The sequence below is a fragment of the Stegostoma tigrinum genome, chromosome 1, assembly GCF_030684315.1.
Source record: "Stegostoma tigrinum isolate sSteTig4 chromosome 1, sSteTig4.hap1, whole genome shotgun sequence".
Classification (NCBI taxonomy): Eukaryota; Metazoa; Chordata; class Chondrichthyes; order Orectolobiformes; family Stegostomatidae; genus Stegostoma; species Stegostoma tigrinum.
Window position 1 is genome coordinate 166,469,849 of NC_081354.1, and position 27,080 is coordinate 166,496,928.

A 27,080-nucleotide genomic window follows, 5' to 3' on the forward strand; every position below is an offset into this window, starting at 1 on the left:
TTTACATAGTGACAGGCACCCATCTTGCCCTTCAGAGTAAATTTCACAGCCGTTGGCTTGCACTCTTAACACTCACACTGTCTGCCCTGACTTGGATGCTCTCAACATCCCCGCTTGTCTTAATTGCATTCAAATTCAGAACATATAGCCTCAAGGTACTGTCTTGCCTTACCCCTTGTGCTGCTGCAAAGCCATAGAGCTTATCATGTTTACTAGTATTGATCAATTGAAGGGACAAATATCTTGCTTTGTGGCACTGTGCTACATCAGTGTCATATCTGTAGCATTTGTGGTGTTACGGACCAGACCAAAATCCCTCAAAATATAATAATAAGATAGCCTATCTCCTAACATTTTCTTATATTTTTGGTGGAATGAGGCATTGTGGTCCAGTTCAATTGGCCAAACTACTCTACTTTAAACAAATCATACTTTAGTTTTACACCATAGTTAAGACACAACTAAATAAAAATAAAAGAACTGGCTGAACTGTAATTCTATCAAAATGCTTAACGAAATAACATATATTAATTACTAATTAACTTTTCCAATATTGTACCATTCCATAAAGACACCTTTTGGCAAAGGCAAATTAAATAAAACAGGTAGTCCCACATGTAATCCTAGCAATGGTAAGACAACTCTAGCTTTTGGCTAACCAAATCCTGATTCTTTGGCAGCGTGATTCCATCCGTTCAGGCTGCTTCTATTGTATTCTATTCTAACTGCCAAAAAAAAACATGGCGTCATAAGCTCTTTGACTTTGAGCAGACCATTTTTCCACCTCTCACCTTTCTTCATAAAAATAACATACAAAGTACAAGATTTAAAGCCATAATATTGTCTCAGTGGCGCAAACATTACCCTGTACATGTGCTTCGACTGAATAGCTGTGTCTCAAAGTCTAAAGGGATTAGTCCTCAGTCAAGCCAGGGAACACTGTGTTGTCGGTTATCGTTGTGGGTTTTGCTTGATTTCAGTCAAGAGGCATGGATATGGTCAGGGGGTGGCTGGATGTATTTCAGGTCAGGTGTTGTGAATCATTACAGAATGGGAAGATGGCCACGGCCAGTCATGCATATCATTGCTATCAAATGGGATGAGTTGTAAATCACTTGGGAGTCAGGGCTGTTCTTTGAAATCAGTAAGAGGGATGAGCCATGATCAGTCCTGAACAATGACTAGATATTATGCTACACTGGGCATTAGGGAAAGAATAGCATTCTCTTACATGGGATTCACATATGGTTACGCATTAAGGACAAGTAGCCTGCGTACCTTGAGTCTTATAGCTGTGTTTACAATGTCAGTCAATCAGACAAGTGGTGGTTTTCTTCCCATTGTTTACTATGAACGGATACTCACTGCAGCTGGCACCAGGCAAGTCACTGCCAGTTGAAACCCCAGAAGGTACCTCCCATTGCTCCCCCTCCCCTGCCCCGACTACCACCTCTACAACCTGGATAAGTGTGAGGGAGCTCAAAAGGACCACCTCAGAGACACATTTGTCTGTAAAGAGATGAGCAGTATGAAGTTGAAATAGAACTCATGGAGAGAAACCCTCCATGAAACTCCCAGTAATAGATACCTGGCAGCTTTCTGGTAAAATTCAGTATTAAAATTCAATCGTAGAGATCAATGTTTTTGATATTTGTGATTCTGTTATAATCACACAAAAGGAATACAGTCAATTTTAGAGATTATAGAGATTTGATTTTCTTTATAGTTTTGAGATCTCAGATTTTCTATCAGATAAACTTGGCATTCATGCTTATTCTGATTCGGCCAAAAGCAGTTTAACTTTATCCAGTTGGGATTCTATCTAATTGAATCTTCATTGAGTGCCAGCCTTTTTGGTGACATACAGTAGTGCTTATTTCTCATCACTTGGGGATTTTTCTAACATACCACATTTTAAAAATGAATGTTGGGTTTACATTATAGAGCAAATGCCAACTGTTTAGAGGATCTTAAAATGATCAGTATGCTCTACACAAAGGGAATGCTGTGAGGTTTGGAAACTGTGATGCTGAGACTGAAGCAAGTTATCATTTGTCTGGAAACCAAGCAGATTCTTTGATGTTTTTAGTCAACCTGTTCAGAGATATTATAACGTACCTCTGGAGCAAGTGTAACTTGAACCCAGGTCTCCTGGCTCAGAGGTAGGGAAGTCGATTCCTTGAAGCTGTACTTACATGTTGAGATCTTGATTGATCTTTTTGAAAGATTACCATTGTATATTCTGCCTTCACTTGTTGCTCATCTATTTTGCCTTTTGGAGTATGTAACTGATTTGGAGACCGAATTCAGAAAGGAGTTATATACTTTAAGAACCTGGATAACTAAGTTGTGATGAGTTGAGGAAAATCTGTTTTCTGTCACAGTACCCTCAACTTCCTAAAAATGGTTGTTATTTGAGTCGGAGTTTGAGACATTCTGTTGCCATTTAACCTGTGAATCCTGGAAGAATACATTTTGGCACTTTGCTTTTGGTAGTTAATCAAATTTCTTTTAAAAAAAAAAGTTGTGAATGAGATGTCACTGCACTGTTTGGTTTGCCAACGGAGCACCGTGGAAATATTGCACCAACATTTGGTAGTGATTCTCCCATATCCCCTTTAATCACACAAGTATTCATGTGACCTGTTCCTCTTGCCCCGTCACAGAATTATGGAATTATTAAAATACCCTTCAGCCCTGTTCTGCCTGCAGCAGCACCTTAAGTGAGCTTCATTACCTAATGCTAATCTTTGGTTGTCCCCTACCCTTGTGCATTATTTATTGATTTTTACAATACAGGTAAAGGCCCTTTTGGCCCATCGTAGATGCACTGGTCATTAAGTATATATCTCTTCCAATCCATCTGCCTACACTTGGCCCATAGCTTTTTCTATCCAATTAATCACGTTCTTGAATGCCTTAACTGAACCCATCCCCTTTAAATGAATGACCTACCGTCCAACTTCCCTTACCAGCCCTTTGCTAACTGACATTCCATTTCTTCAGATGCTCTCCTTTTGTTTTTCAATGTGTCACCATCCCTTTTCCAAAAAAGCACTTTCCTCTTTCTTGGAATTCTGTCTTTGAACTGTCTAGCCGTGTTTCTGTCATTGCTGCAACAAAAACACCTAAGCTAAACCACAAATGACATTACCTTGAATGTTCTTATGATGCATTTTCTTTTCTCATCCTTTTTGATCTTTCTGGAGTCTGTTTGTTGCTATATACATACAAGTTATTTTTGGTGATTTAATGTTACATTTTATGGATAAGCTGATTTTCAGTTTATGCACTGAGGACTACATCTTTTATCAGTATTTTCACTGATCGATGCCTTTCTTCTCGGTTCCTTTGTTAGTATTGTGGCTGCGTGTGCAATATTTAATTATCCTTTGTGAGTGCAGAGTGTGGTTACAGTATTGGATCTCTTCAGTAAAATTGTCTTCATTATCTGGTTGAAAGAAGCAAGGCTGCATTTCTTCCCCGTCCTCCTGTTGTCTTGACAGTGAAGCAGTGCAACTTCCCCTTCAACTAAATATCGTCCTTGTAATGGTGCCGGTATTCCTGTGAGCAGTACCTGGATAGTAACTCTTCAGCTGAACTGTGAAATGCAAGTTGTTGTTAATTTTACAGAAAATTTTCAAATGACTGACTCTGGCAATGAAAATGCTGAAGCAGCTATGCCATCTTTGGAAGGTTCTTATGCCATGTGATAATTAACCCGTGGCCTGAGAAAGAAAATTGAATAACTTAAAAGGATTGTTAAGAAATGCAAACATAGCCAAATCAAAAGAACTGCGGATGCTGTAAATTAGGAACAAAAACAGAAGTTGCTGGAAAAGCTCAGCTGGTCTGGCAGGATCTGTGAAGAAGAAAAAAAATCAGAGTTAACATTTCAGGTCTGGTGACCCTTCCAGGAAGGGTCTCAGGAAGTGTCACCAGATCCGAAATGTTTACTCTGATTCTTTTTTTTCTTCACAAATGCTGCCAGACCTGCTGAGCTTTTCAGCAACTTCTGTTTTTGTTCCGCTTTGAGAATCAGAAATAATTATAACATTCTTCTTTTCATCCAAGACAAATTATGCAGGAAGTGATAGCTGGTTTTGTAGATGCAGATGTAAGAATGATCAACTCCAATTGCCAAGGAGCTAATCATTGTCGATTAGAAGGGCATGCCAACTTCTGTAATTAAATAAATCTCTGCCTGGACTTTCTTTTAAGAGATGCTTTAATCTAGCCTTATGTACTATAGGTGACCTTTCTTTGGGATATAATATGAATTCCACATTATAAATTGTAAAGGTGGTGTCCTTCATTACTTTAAACCTGCAATGCAAGTAGTTTTCACTTAATGTCTGAAAAAAAAATCCAGATGTAACTCTTTTTGAGAACGAAATACATAAGTGTAACAGTTAGGACAGGTCTTAAGTCCTTCAAAGTTCAAAGAGAGAGTCATCTTAAGCCCTACCTCAGTGAAAAACTGAGTGTTTTGTCAGTGACATAGTGATAATTGCAGAGGTGAAAGGATAGTAGTGCAAAATACTGGACTTTGGATGTCAAAGTTAAACTTCGTGTTCATATTTCAGAAGAATGCCTGTAGGAAGAGGGAAAATCACCTTCAGTGGGGAAAGGTGGGTATTTCTTAAGGTCATGTGCATTTGTAGATAATTCTACTGAATTTGTACCACATTATCATTGTAAAAGTGGTTCCTGAGCTGTGTAAATGCCCATCTCTCCCATATAGTCTTCCCAGTGAAGGTGATTTTTTTTCTCTTCCCACAGGCATTCTTACCCAATGTCACCCAGCTCAAGATGTCACTTTCCTTGTCTCCCTTCTCACTACTCCAGTTGTCAAATTGCTTCTTCTCCCAGAAACCCCACCATTCCAAAAGAATTACATACTTTGGGAGTCTTTGTTTGAAGCTGGCAAATTCGCTCAAATTTGATATTGATGCTGCTCTTTCCAGCATCCTTTCCCACACTCTCAACCTGGTGAAACTGCTTAATTGGACAACACTTGCTTTTTGTAAGTATATTAAGAATAAAATGACTACCAGGAAAAGAGTGTGACCTATTGCAGACTAGAGGATCAGTATGTGTGTCGGACCAGAGGATATCAATGAAGGCTTAAATACTTTGTATTCATAGAGGAGAAAGACATTGTAGTCAGGGATTTCATTTGGGATGGTGAGGTTCTAGAACAGTTTAAGATTAATAAAGAGGTGGTATTAGACATTTTAACAGGCCTACAGATTCATAAATGCCCAGGCTTCTATGGGAGGCAAGGGAAGAGATTGCTCGGGCCCTGGTGAAGATATTCAACACCTCGCAGACCACAAGTCAGCCTATACTTCAGTCTTGTTGGTGAAAAAGTGTTATCTGTGCAAATTAGTGTTTTATCTGTTTCTTAGAAAAAGTACTGGTGAGAGAAATGGGGAAAAAATGGCAAAAGTAATGCAATGAGTCAGTTCTACTTTTAGATATCTGGCAAAATCTGTAGTGCAATATTCCAAGCACTGCAAATATTGGTGTTAAAGTAAATGTAGTTAGATCAATTTCTGTGCCCAAAGGCATATAGTCAACTTATACTTGGGTAATATTTTCATGAAGATTACGTTTGTGCTTGATTTGAGACCAAGCAAAGTAATAAAAATATAGTTGCAATAGAATCAAATAAAAAACAACAATGCTATGTAATTAATAATCACTGCAGAGTTTGTTATTCATTACCTGGCCATTTGAATTATTTGTTTAAGTAAAAGCAAAACTTAAACATTATAAATGTTTTGACCATTATTTATGAGTAATTATTTTCAGTAGTGTATGTATAGTGAATTGATTTATTAATATCTCCAGTAATATACTTTGTTTCTGAAAATGTTGGACTTTGATTCTCTGATAAATAAGGGTCAACATTTACATGAGGCATATAAAAAAAATTAGATATAGAATTAGAAATTAATAATGGGGTCAACCTCTGTGCAGCTGTATAGTAATAGTCGTTTCACTTTGCTGCCAATGATGAGTAATTTTTATTTGTTTGCATTCACTTTGAAGCCTAACCACTTGCTTTTTGTAAATTTATCATTAGAAATCTAACAGTTTTTAGCACCTGGTGCATACTGCAATTTAAACATGAGCGTTTTAAAAGCTAGAGAAAAATACTCAGTCCAGATTTTCTTCTGGCTTGTTGGAGCTAATGTGAAAAGGAGCAGTTCCTGGAACTGATGAATTTCTGTTTGTAAAGTGCATCAATGTTTGGAAGTGCAGAAACACCTAGACATCAGTCCAGCCAGTTTCCTGATTATTACGAATACTTTGATTGTTTTAAAGACAAGCTTCCAATTTATTTTTCACATACTGTTTAATGTTATAAAATGATGGGGAACTTAATGAGCTTTTTCATGAAATTCATGAAACTGCTTTAATAGAAACTCAAAGCTCTGAACAGGGAAGGAGCTCCCTGTCTTGGTGCTCTTGCAAAGGCTTATAGTTTTACTTTCTGATTAAAACTTAAACAGTGCAAGAGAGGATGTGTTCATTTGTTCGGAACATTTTATAATGCTCTGCTCAAATGTAGTCAGTTGAAGTTGTAACCATTCTTATGTCAGTTTTGACACTACATAACATTTGGGCTGATAAGTAACACCTGGAAGTCAAATAAATAATGTAGCTACAAGAATAGGTCAGATACTGAGAATCCTGTAGTGAGTAACTCATTTCCTGTCTCCCTAAAGATTGTCCTCCATGTACATGACGCAAGGCAGGAGTGTGATGGAATATCCTCCACTTGGCAGGATAGGTGCAGTTACAGTACTTAAGTTTAGTGCCCTACAGGACAAAGCAGTGTGGAGCTGGAGGAACACAGCAGGCCAGGAAAGCTGACATTTTGGTTCGGGACCCTTCTTCAAAACAAATTTCTGAACAGCGGTCCAGACCCGAAACATCAGTTTTCCTGGCCTGCTGTGGTCCTCCAGCTCCACACTGTGTTATCTCAGATGCCAGAGTCAGCAGTTCTTACTATTTCTAAGGACAAAGCAGCCCGCTTTATTGACACCCTACCCATCAGCTTAACTAACAATGTGCAATAGCAGCAGCAGGTACCATCTACAAGATGCAGTGCAGCAATTCACCACAGCTCCTTGGATTACTTCAGATTCACCCAAAGGTCAAAGCCAGGAGGTGCATGAGATCAACAAGACCTACAAGTTCTCATCCAAGTTTTACACCACTCTAATTTGGAACTATATTTCCATTCTTTAAATGTCAATGAGTCAAGTTCCTCAACTTGCTCCCAAACTGCACCATGGGTGTCCCAACCTTTGAACCACTGTATTTCAAGAGGCAGCTCACCACAACCGCTTTCAGGACAAGAAGTTGAGCATTAACCACTGGTCTAGCCAGGAACGCTTCGATTGTACGAATAATGTAAAAATGCAAGAGTACATTCTGCACAGATGCCCACATCTCTTCTGCTTTACTGTTGGTATAGCCTCTATCAGACTAGAGCCACATATTCCAGTACAATGGCAAACCCATTTGCTCAGATGTTTAATGTACCTGTGCACATACATTCAAAAAGACTCCCATTCAACTGTATGCCTCAAACCTGCAGCAAATCATTCAACACAAATACACAAGTCTTGCTAAAGTGTTCTCCTTCTTTGCCTAGGTACTAAATGAAGCTGTGGGTGCATTGATGTATCACACGATCACTTTAACAAGAGAAGACCTGGAGAAATTCAAAGCACTTCGAATAATTGTCAGAATTGGCAGTGGTTTTGATAACATTGACATAAAATCAGCTGGAGATTTAGGTAATGATAAAGAGCAGTATCAATTAGGCTTGTTATTATTGCTGTGGATATAATGGAAGGGCAGTGTCATTTATAGATAATGTAAATTCAGCGAAAATTAAAGCCTTGCTATGATTTGTCCAAGATATCAAAAGTGTTAAAACAAAACAAAGAACAAAGAAAATTACAGCACAGGAACAGGCCCATCAGCCCTCCAAGTCTGCGCCGATTAAGATCCTCTGTCTAACCTGTCATCTATTTTCTAACGGTCTGTGTCCATTTGCTCCCTGCCCATCCATGTATCTGTCCAAATATATCTTAAGATGCTGACGTGTCTGCATCTACCACCTCCACTGGCAAGGCGTTCCAGGCACCCACCACACTCTGTGTAAAGAACTTTCCACGCATATCTCCCTTAAACTTTCCTCCTCTCACTTTGAACTCATGACCCCTAGTAATTGAGCTCCCCACTCTGGGGAAAAAGCTTTTTTCTATCCACCCTGTCTATTCCCTCATGATTTTGTAGACCTCTATCAGGTCCCCCCTCAATCTCCGTCTTTCTAATGAAAATAATCCTAATCTACTCAACCTCTGTTCATAGCTAGCTCCCGCCATACCAGGCAACATCCTGGTGAACCTCCTCTGCACCTTCTCCAAAGCATCCACATCCTTTTGGTAATGTGGCGACCAGAACTGTACACAGTACTCCAAATGTGGCCGAACCAAAGTCCTATACAACTGCAACATGACCTGCCAATTCTTGTACTCAATACCCGGTCCAATGAAAGAAAGCATGCCATATGCCTTCTTGCCCACCCTATTGATCTGCATTGTCACCTTCAGGGAACAATGGACCTGAACACCCAGATCTCTCTGTAAATCAATTTTCCCTAGGACTTTTCCACTTACTGTATAGTTCGCCCTTGAATTTGATCTTCCAAAATGCATCACCTCGCATTTGCCCGGATTGAACTCCGTCTGCCATTTATCTGCCCAACTGTCCAGTCTATCTATATTCTGCTGTAATCTCTGACAGTCCCCTTCACTATCTGCTACTCCACCAATCTTAGTGTCATCTGCAAACTTGCTGATCAGACCACCTATATACCTTCCTCCAAATCATTTACATATATCACAAACAACAGTGGTCCCAGCACAGATCCCTGTGGAACACCACTGGTCACAGGTCTCCAATTTGGGAAATGCCCATCCACTACTACTGTCTGTCTCCTGTTGCCCAGCCAGTTTTTTATTCATCTAGCTGGCACACCCTGGACCCCATGTGACTTCACTTACTCCATCAGCCTGCCATGGGGACCCTTATCAAACACCTTACGAAAGTCTGAAGTGTTGTCAGAACCATCATCTTGATTTATTTTGAGATGTCTTATTCTAGTTAGGACTGTATTTGCATAAACTTAACCATTGATAGAATTTCATTGGTGTTGTTGGCAAGCTCAGGACTTGTTGCCACTTCCTAATTGCTCCTTGAGCAGCCATTTCAGAGGGCAGTTAAGAGTTATCGCGTTGCTGTGGATCGTGCACTTGCATGTAGGCCAGACTGAATAGGAAGGCAGATTCATTTCCCTAAATGATATCAGTCAACCAGATGCATTATTTTGCAACATCATAGTTGCCTTAACTGAGACTAGATTTCACGTCCATAATTACTGCTGTAATATAAATTTACTAGCTGCTGTGGTGAGGTTTGAACGGGTCGTCTGGGTAGCGAATCCTGTGACATTACCACTGAGCTACTGACATCCACCCTGTATATGCTTGATGTTTTGTTCTAGTTCTATATGAGAGACTGGTGCAAAGTAGCTATATAAAATCAAGCATATCTTGGTAATCTACCTGAATCAAACCAAAGGATCCTTTAAGCCTATTAAGGACCATATCAGTCCCTCAATTCCCTAACCCAAGCCATCTTTGATAGCACATGTTAAACATTTGAATTAAAGCACCAAGAAGGACAAAGGCTGCCAGCAAGGAAGAGTAGTTGAAGGTGAATGAAGTGTTAGAAAGGCAAAGTGTCTTTCAAAAAGTTAAGAATGGCCTGCATTTAGTGGAATCAGTCGGAGAACGTGTGCTGTGAGCAGCAGCCAGTCACCCCAAACTCAAGTTAACGTGGACCTCTCTGATACCTCCCTCTCTTTCCTGGACGTCTCTGTCTCCATCTCTGGTGACCGCCTCGAAGCGAACATCCATTTTAAGCCCACGGATTCCCACAGCTACCCAGATGACACCTCCTCCCACCCATCTTCCTACAAGAATGCAATCCTCTGCTCCCAATTCTTCCGTCTCTGCTGCCTCCTTCTAAGATGGGACATTCCCCTCCCAAACATCCCAGATGTCCTCTTATTTCAAAGACTGCAGTGTCTCCCCTTCGGTGGTCCAAAATGCTCTTGACTGCATCTCTTGTGTTCTTGCACCTTTGCCCTCACATCCCCTCACGCAACAAAAACAAAGACTGAATCCCCCTTGTCCTCATGTATCACCCCATTAACCTCTGTATCCAACGTATCGTTCTCCGCCACTTCAACCACCTGCAATCCAACCTCACAACCAAAGATATTTCCCTCTCCACTCCATCTGCCTTTTGTAGGGACTGCTCTGTCTGTGACTCCCTCGTCCGTTCCCCACTCCCCACTAGCCCCACCACCCCCGACACCTTTCCCTGCAACTGCAGGAAGTGCTACACCTGCCCCCACACCTCCCCCCTCACCTCCATCCAAGGCACCAAACAGATGAGATTAGACAGAGGTTCACCTGACGTCCGTCAATGTGATCTCTTGCATCACCTACTCCTGATGTAGCCTCCTCTACATCGGAGAGACCAAGCGATGTCTCTGAGACTGCTTTGTAGAGCATTTGTGCTCTGTTCGTGACACCTGAACACACCTTCCAGTCACAAACCATTTCATCTCCCCCTGCCACTCCCTCGATGACATGTCCATCCTGGGCCACCTCCAATGTCAAATGATGCCTCCCAGAAACTGGAGGAGCAGCACCACATATTCCGTCTCAGGAGCCTACAACCCAATGGCCTCAATGTGGGTTTTACCAGTTTCAAAATCTCCTCAGCCCTGGCCTCATCTCATGACCAACCCTCCCTGTCATCCCTGCTTCCTTGACCTGACACAAGTTGTCCATCATCTGTCTCATCTAAATGCTCCTCCCACCTCACTGACCAATCCTCACTGCTTCCTATTTGCACTTACCTATCACCAACCCCACCCCTCTTCTCTATTTAACTCTGAGCTCCCTCCCCCATTTCTGATGAAGGATCCCAACTCAAAACGTCAACTTTCCTGCTCCTCTGATGCTGCCTGGCCTGCTGTGTTCCTCCACTTCCACACTGTGTTATCTCTGACTTCAGCATCGGAAGTTCTTACAATCTCTGAAGAAATAGCTGTATTGGCTTTTCAAAGCCAGAATTGTTTATTGAAACAGAGCTTGATGACTTACTTAAATACATAACAGAACACCCACAAAAAAGTTTTTTGCTCACCTTTGCACCAACCCGAGTGAAACCCACAAGCAGGAAGAATGATATCGAGCCCCGACTTGTCATTTTTAGGCAATTTATCCCCCTGCACTAATCCAAACTATACAGTAACTCTGTTTTGCCGTCCTCAGATGCTTGCCTGACCTGACGTATTCCCACCAGTATATGCATTTATTCAAGGAGGAATGTTTCATCACTTTGCCAAAGAAGTCTATAATGGATTATTTTAGAGTTATTTATTTATGGCAATGCTGTCCATTTTGCATTAAAATTGCAATTAATGTATATGGCATTTGGCTTGATTTTTGTGAATTGACTTGAGAATTGTATGTACTGATTTTAGGTATAGCAGTGTGTAATGTCCCAGCAGCCTCTGTAGAGGAGACAGCAGACTCTACAATGTGTCATATTTTGAACCTGTATAGACGGACCACCTGGCTCCACCAAGCTTTGCGGGAAGGCACAAGAGTTCAGAGCGTTGAACAGATACGAGATATAGCTTCAGGAGCTGCCCGAATTCGAGGGGAGACACTTGGTATTATTGGACTAGGTGAGATGGATGTAAGAAATAAAACTGAAAATGGATCTTAATGTGTGTTAAGCTTAAGGTATTTTTGTCTTGTTATGAGTAAATTGCTGTTGGTTCAAGCAATTACAACACATGGAATATTACAAAACAGACTGTTTGTTTAGTCCAGAGATAATGGGAACTGCAGATGTTGGAGAATCCGAGATAACAAAGTGTGGAGCTGGATGAACACAGCAGGCTGAGCTGCATCTTAGGAGCACAAAAGCTGACGTTTCGGGCCTAGACCCTTCATTTTAGCCCAACTACTTTGTTTTGATGCTCATCTTCCACATGAACGGTTGAAAAACCCAGTTTAAAATATGCCCCACAGCTTAGATCCTTGTTACAAGCTCATTTCAATACAATGTGGTTAAGTTTCCCTTAAATGCCAGCCAAAAAATTGAAGAGTAAGTGCCAGGGTACCTTGCTGCTGGGTTTCTGTTCGCCGGCCACCACATGGATGTGTTTGATGTCTGTGTCACTGCTTGACAAAAGATAGTGTTGAGCTTAAGTTTTGATTTCATAGAACATAGAACATTACAGCACAGTACAGGCCCTTCAGCCCTCAATGTTGTGCCGACCTGTCATACCGATCTCAAGCCCATCTAACCTACACTATTCCATGTACGTCCATATGCTGATCCAATGATGACTTAAATGTACCTAAAGTTGGCAAATCTACTACCATTGCAGGCAAAGCGTTCCATTCCCTTACTACTCTCTGAGTAAAGAAACTACCTGACATCTGTCCTATATCTTTCACCCCTCAATTTAAAGCTGTGCCCCCTCGTGCTCGCCGTCACCATCCCAGGAAAAAGGCTCTCCCTATCCACCCTATCTAACCCTCTGATTATTTTATATGTTTCAATTAAGTCACCGCTCAACCTTCTCTCTAGTGAAAACAGCCTCAAGTCCCTCAGCCTTTCCTCGTAAGACCTTCCCTCCATACCAGGCAACATCCTAGTAAATCTCCTCTGCACCCTTTCCAAAGCTTCCACATCCTTCTTATAATGTGGTGACCAAAACTGTACGCAATACTCCAAGTGCAGCTGCACCAGAGTTTTGTACAGCTTCACCATAACCTCTTGGTTCCGGAACTCGATTCCTCTATTAATAAAAGCTAAAACACTGTATGCCTTCTTAACAGCCCTGTCAACCTGTGTGGCAACTTTCAAGGATCTGTGTACATGGACACCGAGATCTCTCTGCTCATCTACACTGCTAAGAATCTTACCATTAGCCCTGTACTTTGCCTTCCGGTTAGTCCTACCAAAGTGCATCACCTCACACTTGTCTGCATTAAACTCCATTTGCCACCTCTCAGCCCAGCTCTGCAGCTTATCTATGTCTCTCTGCAACCTACAGCATCCTTCGTCACTATCCACAACTCCACCGACCTTAGTGTCATCTGCAAATTTACTAACCCATCCTTCTACGCCCTCATCCAGGTCGTTTATAAAGATGACAAACAGCAGTGGACCCAACACCGACCCTTGCTGTACACCACTAGTAACTGGTCTCCAGGATGAACATTTCCCATCAACTACCACCCTCTGTGTCTTCTTTCAGCAAGCCAATTTCCGATCCAAACTGCTATATCTCCCACAATTCCATTCCTCCGCATTTTGTACAATAGCCTATTGTGGGGAACCTTATCGAACGCCTTGCTGAAATCCGTATACACCACATCAACCGGTTTACTCTCATCTACCTGTTTGGTCACCTTCTCAAAGAACTCAAGGTTTGTGAGGCACGACCTTCCCTTGACAAAGCCGTGCTGTCTATCCCTAATCTATTTATTCTTTTCTAGATGTTTATAAATCCTATCCCTTATAACCTTTTCCAACACTTTACCAACAACTGAGGTAAGGCTCACTGGTCTATAATTACCAGGGTTGTCTCTACTCCCCTTCTTGAACAGGGGAACCACATTTGCTATCCTCCAGTCATCTGGCACTATTCCTGTAGACAATGACGAGTTAAAGATCAATGCCAAAGGCTCGACAATCTCCTCCCTGGCCTCCCAGAGGATCCGAGGATAAATCCCATCCGGCCCAGGGGACTTATCTATCTTCACCCTCTGAAGGATTTCTAATACCTCTTCCTTGTGAACCTCAATCCCACCTAGTCAAGTAGCCTGTATCTCAGTATTCTCCTCGACAACATTGTCGTTTTCTAGAGTGAATACTGTTGAAAAATATTCATTTAGCGCTTCCCCTGTCTCATCTGACTCCACACACAACTTACCACTGGTATCCTTGATTGGGCCTAATCTTACTTTCGTCATTCTTTTATTCCTTAAATACCTGTAGAAAGCCTTAGGGTTTACCCTGCTGCTATCCGCCAATAACTTCTCATGTCTCCTCCTGGCTCTTCTGAGCTCTCTCTTTTGGTCTTTCCTGGCTACCTCGTAGCCCTCAAGTGCCCTAACTGAGCCTTCACTTCGCATCCTAACATAAGCCGCCTTCTTCCGCTTGACCAGAGATTCCACCTCCTTCGTAAACCACGGTTCCCACACTCTACAGCTTCCTCCCTGCCTGACAGATACATACTTATCTAGGACACACAGGAGCTTTTCCTTGAATAAGCTCCACATTTCTAATGTGCCCATCCCCTGCAGTTTCCTTCCCCACCCTGTGCTCCCTAAATCTTGCCTAATCTCATCGTAATTGCCTTTCCCCCAGCTATAACTCTTGCCCAGTGGTATACACCTATCCCCTTCCATCACTAAAGTAAACATAACAGAATTGTGATCGCTATCACCAAAGTGCTCACCTACTTCCAAATCTAACACCTGGCCAGGCTCATTACCCAGTACCAAATCTAATGTGGCTTCGCCCCTTGTTGGCCTATCTACATACTGTGTCAGGAAGCCCTCCTGCACACACTGGACAAAAACTGACCCATCTATAGTACTTAACTATCATGTTCCCAGTCAGTATTTGGAAAGTTGAAGTCCCTCATGACAACTACCCTGTCTCTCTCACTCCTATCGAGAATCATCTTTGCTATCCTTTCCTCTACATCTCTGGAACTATTCGGAGGCCTATAGAAAACTCCCAACAGGGTGACCTCTTCTTTCCTGTTTCTAACGTCAGCCCATACTACCTCAGTTGATGAGTCTCCAAACATTCTTTCTGCAACTGTAATACTGTCTTTGACCAACAATGCCACACCTCCGTCCCTTTTACCACCTTCTCTGTTCTTACTGAAACATCTAAATCCCGGAACCTGCAACAACCATTCCTGTCCCTGCTCTATCTATGTCTCCGAAATGGCCACAACATCGAAGTCCCAGGTACTAACCCACACTGCAAGTTCACCCATCTTATTCCGGACGCTCCTGGCGTTGAAGTAGACACACTTCAAACCAACTTCTTGCTTGCCGGTGCCATCTTGCTTCCGTGAAACTTTATTTCGGACCACCCTATTCTCAACCTTTTCTATAGTCGAACTACAATTTTGGTTCCCATCCCCCTGCTGAATTAGTTTAAACCCACCCGAATAGCGTTCGCAAATTCCACCCCCCCCCCCCACCCCCCCCAGGATATCGGTACCCCTCTGGTTCAGGTGAAGACCATCTTGCTTGTAGAGGTCCCACCTACCCCAGAAAGAGCCCCAATTATCCAAAACCCTCCCTCCTGCACCATCCCTGTAGCCACATGTTCAACTCCTCCGTCTCCCTATTCCTCGCCTCACTAGCATGTGGCACGGGCAACAAACCAGAGACGACAACTCTGTTTGTCCTAGCTCTCAGCTTCCATCCTAGCTCCCTGAATTTCTGCCTTAAATCCCCGCCTCTCTTGCTACCTATGTCGTTGGTGCCAATGTGGACCACGACTTGGGGCTGCTCCCCCACCCCTTAAGGACCCCAAAAACACAATCAGAGACATCACGCACCCTGGCACCTGGGAGGCAACTCACCAACCGTGAGTCTCTCTCGTCCCCACAGAACCTCCTATCTGTCCCCCTAACTATTGAGTCCCCAATGACTGATGCTCTGCTCCTCTTCCCCCTTCCCTTCTGAGCAGCAGGGACAGACTCTGTGCCAGAGACCTGTGCCCCAGTGCTTTCCCCTGGTAAGTCGCCCCCCCCCCCCCCCAAAACAGTATCCAAAACGGTATACTTATTGTTGAGGGGAATGGCCACAGGGGATCCCTGCACTGCCTGCCGGTTCCCTTTCCGTCCCCTGACCGTAACCCATCTGCCTTTTTCCTGTACTTGAGGAGTGACTACCTCCCTGTAACTCCTCTCAATTTCTTTTGATAAAATTTCAGCATTCTTTTACTGATTGGAATAGGCCTTTATATAGTAAGCGGGACATAACACCGGCGCTTCGTCGGAGGCTCACTGATGATCTTACCTAGATTGGTGACGAAACGTCTGAAAACTAACCTTCCAGCTCAGCGAGCAAACTCACATCCAGAACCTCAACCTGAGCTACAAATCTTCTCAAAACTCGCTAGGCCTTTATTCTCACTATTTTGGCTCCAGTGCAATCATTATTTTTTAAAAATCTTGTTCTCTTTGGGGCCTCTCCAGCCCTTTAAAACAGCAAACCCATTCTCATCGTCCTGCGGAATGATAAAAGGAGGCATTAAAGCAGTAGTTTTGTTGAAGGGGTAAAATTACATAGGTTTAAGAGTGGTAAATTAAAGCACTCTGTTGTAATAGAAATCCTAGCACTGTAGATAAGCAGTTGCCCTGATGATCTCATGGCTGTTCTTTGTTTTTTAGGTCGTGTCGGTCAAGCATTAGCACTGCGTGCAAAAGCGTTTGGTTTTAATGTAATATTCTACGACCCATACCTCTCAGATGGTATTGAACGTGCATTGGGTCTCCAGCGAGTGAACACTTTACAAGATCTCCTCTTTCACAGTGATTGTGTGTCCCTGCATTGCAGCCTGAATGAACACAACCATCATCTTATTAATGATTTTACTATTAAACAGGTACGTTTGTGATTTTTCCATTCATGGAGAACAATTTAAAGACACCTATAGTCTAGATTTGGTCCCAGAATCATGAGATCTAATTATTGAGGTACCCATCATGACACAAATTGACTGCAAAGACTAGGGAGGGTGCAAATCAGCTCAGCTGGTATAGTGATGAGTGTTTCAGTTATTATTCCTGTGAAGACCATAAGATATAAAAGCAGAATTAGACAGTTCAGCCTGTTGAATCTATTCTACCATTTGATCATGGCTGATGTGTCTATCAACCCTATTCTCCTGCCTTCTCCCTGTAACCCTTGATCCCCTTACTAATCAAGAACCTATCTATCTCTGTGTCTTATATGCACTCAATGGCTCGGCCTCCACAGCATTCTGTGGTAATTAATTCCACAGATTAAATCATCTTCTGGCTGAAGAAATTTCTCTTCATCTCCCTTCTAAAGGGATATCCCTTCAGTCTGAGGCTGTGTCCTCGGATCCTTGTCTGCCCTGCTAGTGGAAATACCTTCTTCACATCAGCTGTATCCAGGCCCCTCAATATTCTGTGTTTCAGTGAGATCCCTCTCATCCTTCTAAAGTCCATCAAGGATAGGCCCAGAGTCCTCGATTGCTCCTGTTATGAAAAGCTCTTCATTTTCAAGGATCATTCTTGTAAGCCTCCTTTGGGCATGTCCAACACCAGCATATGCTTCCTTAGATTTGTAGCCCAAAACTGCTCACAATGTTCCAAACGTGGTCTGACCAGAGCATTATACACCCTTAGCGGTACATCTCTACTGTTGTATTCAAGACCTCCTGAAATTATTTCTGATGTTGCACTTGCCTTCCTAACGGTCAACATGTTAACCTTAAGGGAGTCCTGGACCAGGACTCCCACATCACTTTGTGTTTGAGATTCCTGAAGCCTTTTCACATTTAGAAACACATGTACATCTCTTCTAACCAAAGTGTATAACCTCAAATTTTCCCACGTTGTATTTAATCTGCTACTTTTCTGTCCACTCTCCCAGCCTGTCCAAGTCATTTTGCTGCCATCGCACTTCCTCAACACTACCTGTCCCTCCACCAATCTGTGTTATCCTCAAACTTCGCAACAATGCCCTTAGTTCCATTTTCCGGACAGACCTTGTCAACATGCCTTATCTGTATTGGTCTTTTGTGCCTTCATTTGATCTGCATATTGGAGTGAAAGTGGATAGCTGTATATTTTCTTCTTAATTTCTGGTGTGTGCATCTGGGATATGATAGTGCAGCTATGGCATAGTGATATTGTCCGTGGATAGTTAATCCAGAAACCAAATAACGTCTGGGGACCCAGGTTTGAATCCTGCCACAGCAGACAGTGGAATTTGAATTCAATGACTATCTGGAATTATGAATCTAATAATGACCACGAATCTATTGTGGATTGTCAGAAAAACCCATCTGCTTCACTGGCCACCGGGAAGGAAACCGCCATCCTTACCTGGTCTGGCCAGCATGTGACTCTAGACCCACAGCAATGTGTTTGACTCTGAAGAGCCCTCTGGGCAATTAGGGATGTGCAATAAGTGCTGCCTGGTCAGCGATGCATTCATCCCAGTAATGAATGAAGAGAAAACTTGATAGTTTGAAATAACTTATTCGGCCTCTGCAGGTACTAAAGGACTGCTCATGTTGACAGCAAATTCTGAACATTCAACCATGATTATGTCAAATTGTGAAATTTTAATTGTTGGTGTTGCCGAAACAAATTCACATTTTGTTTGTATTCTTGATTCACATGTGTTCAAGACTATATAAAAAACACTTTCAGTTCCACCTTTTATTTCTACCTATGTGATTACAAAGCAATCTGGTTGGAATGTTCCACTAAACAAGCTAAGCAAAGAAGTCAAATGAAAGTCATATTTCACATTGTCCTCACAAATACCCGAGTAATATCATGAAATGGTTGACATCTTGGCCTTAAAAAAAAAAATGCAACTTAGACTACTGGAAGAGTTGAAACCAATTTAACTGAAAAGAAATGGAGTGGAGTGAGGACTCAAATAGTGTCATTTAATCTTTTGCCATTTTAACATTCTGTTGTTTTCTTTTCAAATGTCTGCAAATAACTCTAATACTAATGAGATCTCCATTCTGCTTCATTTATAGATGATAATATTTCTGTCCCTCTGGAGGCATTCATATTCTGGATCTATTGTTCTGCTTTAGTCAGTTAAATGCATAAACTGCGAAATATTATTCGAGGCTCATTTTCAAAATGTTTCTATTTTGTGTGCCTCCCTTCCTGATAGTAGTCATCAGAAGATGGTGTAAATTGCCGCAGGCTTAACTTTGCGTTTTGTTTTTCCTGTTTAGATGAGGCAGGGCGCATTTCTGGTAAATGCTGCCCGGGGTGGTCTTGTTGATGAAAAGGCACTGGCTCAGGCTTTGAAGGAAGGAAGGATACGAGGAGCAGCCTTAGATGTGCATGAATCAGAACCATTTAGGTAGAGTCAAAGTTAAAAGTTTTTTTTTCTTTCATCACATAATGTAAATATGTAAGTAGGTTATACACAAAAGGAACTACAATGGAACAATATTGAAGGTAGGGAGAACTTGTTAGAGTAATTCTTCAATTTACTAGAGCACTTTGGTATAGTGCACATATCCTGCAATAAAACCTTAATGAAGTTCTGCTAGAGGGCCTTTAGGTCAGTAGGTAGGCATCTGAGATGAAATTTCGAAGTGCATGAAGTAGTGTGGAATGATGATGAACTGGAGAAATATACTCCATTGTTTTTGTAATTGTTGCCTGTGCTGTTCTGAATCTACGTGAATGACCAGGAATCAGAACCTCAGTTCGTCATATTTAATAGATGAGACTGAGGTGGTGGTTGAGAGATGAGGAAGGAATGAAGTCTGCTGAAGCAGCCATGGAACTACAAAATAACTTAAAACTTTCCAAGTGGAAGATGAAATTGAATTAAGTGCAAGCTGTTTCACCCCCTAGAAAAGGTGAATAACAGACATATTCAGTGAATGGTGAAAGGAAGCTAGAATAGAACCATGTGATCAGAGATAACGGGAATTGCAGATGCTGGAGAATCCGAGATAACAAAGCGTGGAGCTGGATGAACACAGCAAGCCAAGCGGCATCTTAGGAGCTGCTTGGCCTGCTATGTTCATCCAGCTCCACAATTTGTTATCTATAATAGAACCATGTCTGAAATAAAAATAGGAAGTGATGGAAACATTTCAGCAGGTCTGATAGCATCTGTGGAGATAGAAACAGAGTTCCTGTTTCAAGCCCATTTTAACGCCTCTGTCTAGCTGTTTTAGACAGCTATGCACAAAGCCAAAGAAATATTGGGTGATGTTGCTAAATCAGTAAACTATAGGAGAGATCTTCCTCTGGCTTTCACCCAGGGTGTAAACATTGACTGGGTTTTGGCCCACAATACTATCTCTGACCCATTATAACAGCATTTAATCCTTGTCCTAAAACATTTACACATGTTCAAAATTGTGTGCATCATAGTAATGTAATAGCGTCTGTCATTGTACTCTTCCAAACTTTTGGCTTGTGTGACGATCGGATGAATGGTCTTACCTCTTGGATCAGTGGATCTGAGAAGAGATGGCATTCAAAGATCCAGAGGCAGCATGAGGATCAGCCCTTCCAAAAGAAAAATATTACCAACGTTAGAATTCTGAAATAAAAACAGTGCTGGAACATGCAGCAGGGCTGACTGCACCTGCGGGGACCGAAATAAAATTGCCCTTCCATATCTTGTCATGACCTGAAAATTAACACTGTTTCTTGCCTCACAACTACTTCTTTTAGACCAGGCAGCATCAAAGGAGCAGGAAAGCTAACATTTCAGGTCAGGATCCTTCATTTCTGAAGAAGGGTCCCAACCCGAAATGTCATGTGCACACTATTTTTCTTTCTGCAAAGAACAGGCTCCAGTTTTATTTAATGGAGCTTCAGGCACATGCAGGTGTACCAAGCTAAGCCTGACTGTCCTAACTTGATTGTCAGTGTAATTCTTTGCATACTGAGGATTATTGAACAGACATTGTCTAATTGAACTCTTGCAAATTTTATTGAATTGAATTGAATTAGCTTTATTGTCACACATACTCAGCGTGCAGTGAACAGTTTATGTGTTGCCTCTTATAGAGCTGTCTTGGGTCCAAAGGTGCCATGATGTAGCTTCTTTAGTTACAAGATTTTAGAAAGTAGAGAAAGAAAATATCCATCATTGTGGAAATAAAAGTCCAGAACAACGGCCTTCCAACCCATGTCACGCTGGCACCTAGCTTCCAGTCCCTGGCTACAAGCCATGCTGGGCTACACCTTGAGGGTTATAAGGCTGGCAGATCATTCCAGTCAGTCACACTGTGCCAGAGACACCACGGCGGGAGGCTGCCCTGGTATGTCGCAATGCCATGCTGGGAGACTGCCATGCTATATCGGGAGGTCACCACACCAGGGTGAGAGGTTGCTGTGCTAGACTGGGAGTTGTCACCAGAGGCCAAGAGTCATCCACTGGGTGAGAGAGAAACAAAATGATTCTGTTGTTATCTTAACTTGGTTCACTGGCTCACATACTTTCTCTTCACACCTGCAACAACAGGTGCCCACTTGTTTAAATGCTGGAGGTCCTTCCTTTGGTGCCTGGTTTTGGTGTTCTTAATTAGATGTTGAGTTGTAGCCTCTTGAAATTCCAACAAAAATGCTGTGGCCTTGCAGCAATAAGGCCCAGAAATGCAGTCAGAAACCTGACCCAACACATAGATCATGCCCTGGGTATCTGAAATAGAATGAGAGACATTCCCAACCACACTCATTTGTTACCTTAATAAACAGTAATGATCATTGAGAATCATTTTTAACCTACACCTGAGTTCTAAAGAAGGGTCATGTTAACACTTAGACATAATATGAACTGCAGATGCTGGAGAATCCGAGATAACAAGGTGTAGAGCTGGATGAACACAGCAGGCTAAGCAGCATCAGAGGCGCAGGAAGGCTGACGTTTCGGGCCAAGACCCTTCTTCATTTAACATTCTGTTTCTGCTGAATCATAAAGGTCCGTAATTTTGGTTGACGACTGCGGTTAAATGGCTGTGGGGCTCCTTGTGGATTTATTCAGCTTGGGGCTCAGTTATATTATTGGGACCTCAACTTGTATTTTAAACTTCAGTAGTGAAGCCAACAGCTGCCAGTTGGAAGAAGTCTTCACCTATCAGGAAAAACAGAGTGACCCTTGAAGGTGGATGAAAATCTCTCTGTGGACCCAGGAGGACAGGGTTTGTTTTACATGATTCACACTTCTGTGTGAATCTTTGACAGTTGTAGGCTTCACCTTGCCTGAACTTGTGTGCTAGATAACAAAGTGTGAAGCTGGATGAACACAGCAGGCCAAGCAGCATCTCAGGAGCACAAAAGCTGGCGTTTCGGGCCTAGATCTTTCATCAGAGGATGATGCTGGGTCTAGGCCCGAAACGTCAGCTTTTGTGCTCCTGAGATGCTGCTTGGCCTGCTGTGTTCATCCAGCTTCACACTTTATTATCTTGGATTCTCCAGCATCTGCAGTTCCCATTATCTCTGAACTTGTGTGCTGCCCATTTCTGGCAACTGACTAAGGACACATTGATGGTGGCCCAGTATTTGAAACAAACACAACCCTCGAACCTCAGCGTGGTAGTGTGATTTGCTCTTCCCTCACCCCCACCTGTCCAAAATCCACAGGTTTCAAATTTATCTCAGGAAAAGTTTTTTTTGAAAAAAATTCACGTGTTTATTGTGGCTGAGGAACGGTAATGGCTGAAGAAGGATCTTAGATGTTTGTTTTGCCATGTGATTAATATAGACCAGCTTGCAAATTAGAGGCTCCTTGTAATAATTTAGTCATAAATGTAACATCAACAGATATGATTTGTCCGTATATCAGTATCGGTAAAGGTCCATTGGTAGAGTTATTGATCTGAAGCTATAATTATGAGCTATTTACAAAAGTGAGTACAGTTGGATAGAATTTTGTGTCTTGAATGTGAAAGTATTTCATTGTTTTATTTGGTCAGATGGAATGGATATTAATTTTAAATAAATATATATATATATGTGTGTGTGTGTCTGCAGTTTTAGTCAAGGTCCTTTAAAAGATGCTCCAAACCTAATCTGCACGCCGCATGCTGCCTGGTACAGTGAGCAAGCCTCAATTGAAATGAGAGAAGAAGCAGCGCAGGAAATCCGGAGAGCTATAACAGGTGAGCTGTTGTAGACTGTGTCTGAGCCTGATCTTGACTTTATACACCAATAGAAGCTGGGAAGGTGGTGAATCATAACCCTGTTTTGCATTTTGCAGCACTCATATTTCCATTTACTTTAGAAAATTTAAAACGAGGAGAGATTCAGTCACTTATGTACCTGATCGTACCAAGTCAAAAATTAACCCAAAGAGTCTTTGTCTCCCATTAAAGCAGTCAGGAGGCTGTGTAATCTTTAGACTTATAAATAATGCACTGTTACTACTTTAGTTTGCATGTGAATCGCCCACATATGGTGTAAGTCAGTTCTTTTTAAAAACAGTGCATTATCACCCTCAGTGGGGTTCAAGATAAAATTTTCAGGTTGCGAACTCAGGGACAGCTGTAACTGCCGTGGAGCTCCAACCAGGTTTCAGCAGCTACAAGACCCATTTAAATCCTCATGGTTCTTTAATAAATGGTGAGCATCACCCAACTGACCGATCCTTAAGATCCTATTCCTGCTCCACAGCAGCCATTGAAAAATTAGGTGCTTTTTGTTTAAAAGCCCTGCATTTTAAACACGATGTGGGACCAAATTACTGCAGATGTTGGAATCTGTACAGATTCCAACAAAAATTATTGGACATCACAGCAGATCAGGCAGATCAGGAAAGCAAGCTAGCGTTTCAAGTCTAGATGACTGTTCATCAGAGCTGAAGTGGAGCTCTGATGAAGAGTCATCTAGACTCAAAACATTATCTTGCTTTCTGTCTATGGATGCTGCCTGACCCAATGTGATCTTCTGTATTTTTTGCTTTCACTTCAGTTTAAATACCTGCCTACTCTCCCAGTTCCTCTTGTATCCCTGCTCTATCACACCAACTGGATAGCAGTACTCAAAGAACCCCACTCTGTTTTTGTAGTCTTTAAAGCCTCTCTACCACTCTCACTTAGAGGGTTTATGCAAACCAACATTGATAATTTGCCAAGCCCGCTCTCAATGGTTCTCCCCAACTTGCTTTCTCAGATACTCATATTTCCAACCATACTGGCGAGGTCCCCTAGTCCCTGCCTGCTTGGTGCTCAGGGTCTCCCAAGCCTGCCCGCTCAGTGCTTGAGGCCACTGTCCCCGCTTTCTCTCAGTTCTTCAAGCCAAAATGGGGTCACTATGGGTAGGGGGTAGTAGGAACTGCAGATGCTGGAGAATCTGAGATAACGAGGTGTAGAGCTGGATGAACACAGCAGGCCAAGCAGCATCACAGGAACAGGAAAGCTGATGTTTCGGGCCGAGACCCTTCTTCAGAAATGGAGGTGTTGGAGACTGGGGAATTGGATGTTCTGGAGGAGGTGGAGGGTGTGGATGGTGTCATGGACATAGATAAAGAGTTCCTGGACCAAGGGGGAGAAAATGGAGCCCAGATAGGTGGAGATAGGTTCAGTGGGGCAGGAGCAGGCAGAGACGATAGGTCGACCAGGGCAGGCGGGTTTGTGGATTTTGGGAAGGAGATAGAAGCGGGTGGTGTGGTGTTGAGGAGCGATGAGGTTGGAGGCTGTGGGTGGGTGGTCACCTGAGGTGATGAGGTTGTGGATGGTTTGGGAGATAATGGTTTGGTGCTTGGGGTGGGGTCATCATCAAGGAGGTGGTAGAAGGTGTCAGAGAGTTCGCGTCTGGCCTTGGCGACGTAGAGGTTAGGGTTGGAGAGCAGGGAGTGGAAGACTACACGTTCTGCAGGGGAGAGGTTAGAGTGGGTGAGGGGATGGAGAGGTTGAGATGTTTGATGTCACGACAGCAGTTAGAGATGAAGAGGTCGAGGGAGGGTAGGAGGCCTTGGGGTGGTGCCCAGGAGGAGGCGGTACGTTGGAAGCAGGAGAAGGGGTCAGTGGAGAGAGGGTTAGGCTCACGGTTAAAGAAGTAAGCGCGGAGGTGGAGGCAGCGGCAAAACTGCTCTATGTCCAAGCGTGACCGGTATTCGTTGATGTGTGGGTGGCGGGGGACAAAGGTGAGCCCTTTACCAAGGACTGACTGTTGGCCCTCAGTAAGGGGGAGGTCTTGGGGGGATGGTGAAGACTCGGCAGGGCTGGTTGCTGCTGTCTCCGCCGGAGCTGCTGGCTGTGGAGGCGGTGGGCGGAGCAATGTTAGCTGTGGGCAGAGTTGCATCAGTGGGTGGAGTTACGTCAGCATCGCTGGTGGACGGAGCGGGGTAGGAGGCGGCAGCTGCAGTGACAGTAGATGCGTCCTCGGTTTGTATGGTGTCGGACTCAGAAATGGAGGCAGTGGCATTTGCTGTCCCGGAAGTGGTGTACCCCGCAGTGGAGGATGTGACGCCATCCGTGGTTGCTCCGACGGTGGCCACATGGCCAGTGGCGGCGGGCACATTGTGGAGAAGGTCCTGGGTAGGGTTGGGGTTTTGGGAGGTGGAAGAACTCCATTTTGGGTGGTAGGCACCAGTAAGTTTACTGTACTTATGGTTATTTGTGTCCACTAAAGCTGAGAGTTCAAGTTGTCGATCCTACAAAGAATAAAAAACAGGAGAGGTCCTTTGCAGGCCTGAGAGAGGGAGGCTCTGACCTGGGTAGGCTGGATTGCAGTGCCAGGAAATGCCGGCATATTGCTGCCAGTGTGTGTTTCAGGAGTCGCCGGAAGAAACGCTTCTGAAGGGTCTCAGTGTTCTGAATGTAGATATTGTCACAATTGGGGCAAAATTGGGAAGGCTTGAATGTGAACTGTAGTCCATTGGGGACGATGTGGTTCCGTAGGCAGGTACTAAGAAAGGTGGATGTGGCTGTAGTTACCTGGTTTGCTTCAGGACGTGGTTGAGCAGTTTCAAGGCCGAAGAGGTTACAAGAGGGTTGCAGTGAGAGACATCCACTGAAGTTTTCCTGGAGGGAGGAGGGTAACTTCTTCAGGGTAGGCATCCTTAGAAGAGGCTTCACAGTGGGGTTAAAATTGTTTCAGAGATAGTAGGAACTGCTGATGCTGGAGAATCTGAGACAACATCAACAATTGAAAGTACATCAACAATTGTTCCTTATTCTAACGAACATCTGAAGGGGGAATAAAAAGTCCAATCTCTTCCTTACAAAAAAAAATCTTAAATTTTATTCCTGTGGGCTTACTGATCCATTAACCAGTGAAATAAGTTATTCCTAATTTATCTTTATCAACATTCTTGATATTTTCTCTATGTAAAAGACTCTGTCGTCTGTTGTCTGACCGAAAGCAATTACTCTTGTATCTACCCAAATATCCTGTTCAAAGCTGAAAGGGATCCGAAAATGAACAGAATACTATAACTGCTTACAAAACTTGCATTATACCTTTGACAACTGAACTTGTGCTACTACTTTTATTTGCATCTGTTTGTAAATTTCTGCTACTATATTCCTTTCTCACTTTACCACCATCTGTCCTTCTAAAATCTGATGACTCACTGAACTGCATTTGTTTTTGTGTAACATCTCTCTGCCCAATGCACTGTCTGCCCAATGCACTGCCCAATCTGTCCTAATGATATTGCTGACAGTCCTCTTCATCATTGCCTCCTATGTTTATGTTCTCTGAAAATTCTGCCACTGATGTCCAAGCTTGTCCTCTTCATTGTTCTCTTCCTTGCCAGATTGTGCTTGGAATCATGTCAGTGCCAATTGAGCAATCTTTTCTATTTCTTCCTGTCACCAATTCCAGTACTTTTAATTCTCTTGCCACTGTGTCTTCCAGCGGTCTTAGGCCTTTTTCTTCTTCTTAAGAGCTGTCTCATCTCCAATACTTAACTCAGTTCACCACATTTACTCTCCATCTCTGTCTGCAGTAAGTGAACACGTAATTTCAATCCGCTCTCTGCTACATCTTTGGTGTACAATCTCTAATAACCTCTTGATGTTCTGGTTCCTGATTTTGTCCTTTTACTGTTAGTCCTTGCACTGTCCTCAACTCACCGCAGCATCTGAATCTCATTAGTATCCAGATGATGTTACTCTCATCTTGATGTTACCCACATTCCTGCAGCTTCTGAAAGCCCTTT

General features: G+C 42.8%; 1 protein-coding gene across 11 annotated transcripts in view; it reads left to right on the forward strand.

The window, feature by feature from the left end:
• Nucleotides 1-27,080, forward strand: part of ctbp1 (C-terminal binding protein 1) — a 341,145-nt gene that overhangs the window by 298,302 nt on the left and 15,763 nt on the right. For all 11 annotated transcript variants that reach the window (XM_059650027.1, XM_059650024.1, XM_048532493.2 and 8 more), the window contains 5 exons: nt 7,673-7,817; nt 11,651-11,857; nt 16,613-16,827; nt 19,177-19,307; nt 22,949-23,076. In XM_059650027.1, coding sequence (XP_059506010.1) covers nt 7,673-7,817; nt 11,651-11,857; nt 16,613-16,827; nt 19,177-19,307; nt 22,949-23,076 — 826 coding nt within the window. The remainder of the gene's footprint in view (nt 1-7,672; nt 7,818-11,650; nt 11,858-16,612; nt 16,828-19,176; nt 19,308-22,948; nt 23,077-27,080) is intronic.